At 55.0% G+C, this 5,533-nt stretch overlaps 1 protein-coding gene across 1 annotated transcript in view; it reads left to right on the plus strand.

Moving 5' to 3' along the window:
- The window catches only part of LOC109317670 (Krueppel-like factor 15), a 14,185-nt gene continuing 8,652 nt past the window's right edge, over positions 1–5,533 (plus strand). Inside the window, exons 1-3 of the mRNA XM_019546480.1 lie at positions 1–321; positions 475–1,546; positions 5,380–5,528. Coding sequence (XP_019402025.1) covers positions 228–321; positions 475–1,546; positions 5,380–5,528 — 1,315 coding nt within the window. The 5' untranslated portion in view covers positions 1–227. The remainder of the gene's footprint in view (positions 322–474; positions 1,547–5,379; positions 5,529–5,533) is intronic.

Genomic DNA, 5,533 nt, shown 5'->3' on the forward strand with positions numbered 1-5,533 from the left:
GGGGGGAAGGACGGGCATGGCTGGTTTGGACGGCTCTGCTGGAAGCCCACGTTTATTCAGAAGATACGGGCTCTAGCCTGGGCTTCCTCTCTCTGTGCCGTGCCTCTGTACCTCCTGAAGGGCTCCTTCCCCTCCTCCTCATGGCTCTGCCAACCATCTCCCCCCCAGCCCCGTTCAGCCCTGCGTACCATTGCTGGGGCAGGTGTAACCATCCATTAGGCTGGTGAATGAACGAGGCCTTCGTTCGATGCAAAGCCTGTACTATGCAGCAGCCCAGGTCTTTGCAGACCACAGGACTCTGTCTTAGATGCAAAGTATCTGGTGGGTTGGGGTTTGTTGTTTTTTTTTGGGGTTTTTTGAGGAACAGAGCAGTTTTTCTGGTGACCGCTTTTGAGGCTTTATTTTCAGTAGTACATCTGGCTGCTCCTGGGTTTTTTTGCCATGGTAAATAATCTTGTCATCACTTCCTTGCAGATGGGCTAAGGATTTCCCAGCCTCGGGGCTGCCAGCTGCACTGCCACCCACCTGACTTGTTACGTACCCAGCCAGTTCCTCGGCTTCACGTGGGGGGAGACGCTGGCCAACAAATGGTCTCTGTGAGTCGCAGCGAGCCACTACCTGCTTCCGACTTCCTGACGGACTCGCTGAGCCCCCCGCGGCGAGACAGCATTGCTGCTGCTTTTCAGACCGAGATGCCACCCTCTACGCTGCTGGAGAGCTGCAAGGAGGGGGTGCCCAGCGTCCCAGAGGGCTCCGCTGTTCTGTTTCCAGACGGCATCGGCCCCGGGCAAGATGCTCCTCTGCCGCCGTCCGAGTTTAAGAAGGAGGGTGAGAAACCCCAAGCCACCATCTACGAGGCTCACTTGAAGCTGCCCGACTTCTGTTCCAGCCTCTCCCAGGACTTCATCCCCACCCTGGAGGAGATCGAGGAGTTCTTGAAGGAGAAGATGGAGCTCCTCAAGGAGGAGCTGAGTGAGAAACAGCCGGTGGGAGGCAAGCTCGAGTTCGAGTCGGAGATCAACCTGGGAAACTCTGGGGTGCAGTTCATGCCCAGGATGGTCGTGGAGGGGGATACATCAAGCCCAGCCCAGGCTGTGCTGGTGCCCGGGGCCACGGATCTGGTGACAGCTCTTGGGAGCATCCCTGTTATCCTCCAGATCCAGCCCATCCAAGGAAACTGTGTGAGCCCCCCTCCCCAGGAGGCTTTGGGGGGCATCAAGGTGGCACACTTGGTCGTCAGCGTGCAGGGCCAAAGCCTGACCCTTCTCCCTCAGGCTGCCCAGCCCCTGGGAACCGTTTTGAACCAGAAGTACATCAGAATTGCCCCCCTGCCTGTGGCTCTGAGGCCTGGGGAGCTGGGGGCTGTGCAAGCGGCTGAGGCCACCCCCAAGTGCCAGAAGGCTGCCTCTCCCATTCTCCGTGTCCACCAGTGCTCCCACCCCGGCTGCAGCAAGACGTACACCAAGAGCTCCCACCTCAAAGCACATTTCCGGCGCCACACTGGAGAGAAGCCTTACGTCTGCCTGTGGCCCAACTGTGACTGGAGGTAAAAGCAGGAGCAAGCAGCAAGGCAGGCAGGGCTTGCTAGCCCACCAAGCCACGTAATTCCCGGTTGCAGGTCCTGGCCCGCTCCTGCTTTCAGAAGCGCTAGCTGTGGTGCATTATGGCCTGGTTTTCCTCAGGTGCTTGGTACCCACAACTGGGCCCGCTCCCATTTTGCTCAGGCCTCCTCGAAACCCAGCCCAACCTTCAGGAAACGTTTCCCATCCTGGGGCTCATAGCCTTGGTCGAGTGTGAAAGGTTGGGCCCGGTATGAAAAGTAACACAGCTCTGCTTCCTGTCCTGCTACCCTCCTGCTCTCTTTGCGAGGCTGTTGACCAGCTGCTGCCTTGTAACTTCAGATAGCTGGGATTGTCTGCTTGGTGGAGGCGCGAAGCATGCGTGACGAGGTCAGAAAGCTCTTGGGAGTGCTGATTCAAGAACGCCGGTGTCCATTAGCTCTAGCAGGGCCTTTCTGACGTTGGGTCCTGGACTAAATATATAGCAAAGCCCAGCCAGCCAACTGTGAGTTGGTCTCTCATTCCCTCAGCTGTTTTGACTCTGCGGGGGCCTTTCATCTCTTGAACGGGGCATAACTGAGATTACGGCTGTTAGTGGTGCAGGAAAGTTTTAACTAGATGTAGCTTGTGCCTTTCCTGCGACTTCCTTTTTAAAATGAACGATAGAATTGAGAGAGGGGGAGGGATGGAGCTGAAAAATCCGTTACGATGCTCGGGAAGGTTTTCTGAAGTCACTTACATGGCTTGGAAACCTTTCTGTGTTAGAAGCAACTTGGACGCCTTAACAATCTTGCTCTGACTCCTAAGTCACTTAGATGCATTAAAAAAAACCAACCCCACTGCTCCTTGGACAGTTCAGGGTGATGTCCCAGGCTTGCTTGGCTTTGTCTGTGTTTCCTATCAGTGGTGTTCCCATGAAGTCTCTGGCTCTGTAGCTCTCCCTCTTTAAGATAATAAATCCTATTTTTTACCTGCCTTTTTCCTTTCCTCTACATCACCACGTCTCAGTTTTTGCTTCTTTGTACCACCCTTTATTAACCCCCACCTCTTGATGCTTTCTTCCTTCTGATAACAGTTACTCGTGGGCGTACCTCTATGTCCGCACACTCTTTGCGGTTGTGTTGTCTGTTTAGTTATTTTAATCTTTGCTCCCTGAAGCAGCCCAACCCCTTAATTGCATCTGCCGCTCTCCCTCCGAGGTGTTGATTCCTGATGTGCCCAGAGCTGCAGGGGATATTCCAGCTACAGCCTCAACACTGCAACATGGGGTGGAGCTAACGGTAAAAAGACCTAGTTCTTAGGTAGCAGATTGGAAATGAAGGACAGTCTCAACGATATAGGAGCATCCCTGATCCCTCCTGCAGTATGTACGCCCAGCAGTTGTATTGTCTTCCCCCCTTACTGTATTGCATTGTGTTTTTCTGCCTACTTCTGTGGGCCCTAACCCCGCGGGAGCAGAGTTCTGCTAGCTACAACCACGTTCAAACACAGCTGTTGCTCTCAAGGCTGTTCTCCCTCCTGCAGAGTGGCCTCAGCTGCTAATCTCAAGTTCCTGCTCATCGTGTTGAGCCGAGACCTTGGGATTTGCTGCTCATGACTGCTAGGAAGCAAGGCAGTGTTTCTTGCTGAACGTGTGGAGGTGGCCTTGGGATCCCAGTAGAAGGCACTGAAGAAACTCAGAGCAGCCTTGCAAACACCGCGTTTACTGTCCCAGGTGCGGGCTTTATGTTCTGCACAGGGAGCAGGGGTGTAACTGATATTTCTCGCTCCACGTTTTATTGGCACGTTTCAGCCAGATGGAAAAACCCTTTGCTCTAATGTTTATGCCTTCTGGGTCAGCTTCTTGGATGCAGAAGTGGGGGAATTCCTGCCTCCAGCTCCTTCTCTGTTGATGTTTACAAACACGAAGGATCTTGCTGCTGATTGCAGCGCTGCTGAGGCTTTGAAAGGCAGCAACAGTCAGACCCGCACACGGGCGTGCACACACGCTCACCAGTGCCCGGTGCGAGTGCAAAGCAAAGGGTGCAGGAGGAATTGGATAAGAGGCAAAGGGACTTTCTGAGAGGCTCAGCTGATTCACGCCATATATGGGAAATAGCTCGAGATGCAGATTAGTGTAGCCAAATATTCAGATGGCCCTCGTCACTCTGATAGCTCAGTCTTTGCTAATATGCTTCTGCAGAGAAGCTGCAGCCCAGAGCAGTGAGCAGAGGTGTCCAAGCTCACTCATGTGCTTGCTGGCCTCTCCACAGATTCAAATCCAGAGCATGTTGACAGGGAGGAGAAGCTGTGGCTTACTTCCCAATGACCATCGCCTTTTCATGAGAGAGGAGTTCCTGGGCATGGTGTGCCAGTGCCCACCTCAGGAGACGGGGGTTTGGGTGGGGAATGCCCTGCTCTGAGTCGAGCTGCTAGGTCAGAGCTGAGCCACAGTGCCAGGCTGTGTGCCTGGGCTGAAGGGATACTGCGCAGTAAGCCTCTTCCCTGCCTCTACGTGGGAGGGGAAGTCAGTCACCGTGGCCCTCTTGGCTGGCCTCTGGTGTGGGGCTGAATAGTGCCACTCTGGTGGAAGGCTTGTGAGTTGGGAGCTGGCCTGAAAGCTGCTCCGCCCAGGCACCCAAGCAGATCCGGATGGCAGCGAGCGGCCTTCGGTCACTGCCCGTCTGTGCAGGAGCCAGGGTCGCGCTGCAGAGATGCGACACTGCTTATCCCGTTCCCCGGGAGTTTCCAGAAGGGGTAAGATTAGGAGTGTAACACGGCTGTACCGTGCCCTTTACCCAGAGGCATTACTGAAACAAAGCAAGGGGTACCACAGTGGGATAACTTGGTTCCTCAGCCCTCCAGGGCATCCCCACATAGCTTGTTTCTGGTCTGGCAGGCAGGTGCGGCACTCTTCCTTTCTTGCCTCTATCCATTTTCTAAGGCTCCCGGCTGGGTACTTCGCGAAGAAGGGGAGCATCCTAGCTGCCATAGATTGTCCCTCCCAGAAACCCCGGGTCCTGTCATACTGGGCTGAGTCATAGGTTATTTCTAATGACTGCAGTCTGGAGAGACAGCAAAGGCTTGAGTCAGGCCAGCCTGATGTAGATGGACTGCTTGCTGCTGCTGCTGCTTCTCGCTTCTGGCCACAAAATGGGTGCCAGATGCCAGATTCATCATCCCTGCGGCCACTCTGCCTTTCAGCTGCTGGAGTTGCACCAGGGGTAGCTTGGCTTGATGCGCCCCATGGATAGTCCAAGGGGAAAGTGCCTGGGTGTGTCTGGAGAGGAGGTGGGTGGCAGGAGAGGGGCTCAAACCCAGCTTTGCATGAGATGCACTTTCTGCTGTGTCTCGGTTTCCCCTCCTGTGAGGACTGAGCCTTCCCTCATGCCTGTGGGACGGGTCGAGCTTGGGTTGGAGGTGCTGTGCCAGTGCTATGTGTTATGGCTCTGGCCTCATCGATGCTTTCAGCCATTCTCTATGGGTGCTTGCTGCTTGTCTGTCTGCTGAGCTGAGTCTCATTCCTGTAAGATCCAAGCATCTCCCAGGTGCCAACGGATCTTGTTCTCACAAGGAAGCGCTACCTCCAGGGTATAGCTGGGAGGTGAAGTGGCTTGCCTAGGGCCACATGAGGAGTTTGTGGCAGAGGCAGGCAATAAACCTTGAACTTTTGAGTCCCAGTGTAGTGTCTTACCCAAGACCACCCACTTTAGATCCCCTGCTGATCTCTGTTTCCTGGCTGGGCTGAGGTGGCCTCTGTTAAGAGCTGCTCTCTTCTGGGAGATTAGCTTGTGCCAGGCGAGCAACCAGAAGACCCACTGTGCTTCCCTTCTCCTGGCAGGTTCTCCCGGTCGGACGAGCTATCCCGCCACAAGCGCTCCCACTCTGGGGTCAAGCCCTACCAGTGCATGGCCTGTGAGAAGAAGTTTACCCGCAGCGACCACTTGGCCAAGCACATGAAGATCCACAAGAGCCAGCGCGGAGCTGGGAGCCGG

Source organism: Crocodylus porosus, unplaced genomic scaffold (genome assembly GCF_001723895.1).
Source record: "Crocodylus porosus isolate Cpor-Errol unplaced genomic scaffold, CroPor_comp1, whole genome shotgun sequence".
Lineage (NCBI taxonomy): Eukaryota > Metazoa > Chordata > Crocodylia > Crocodylidae > Crocodylus > Crocodylus porosus.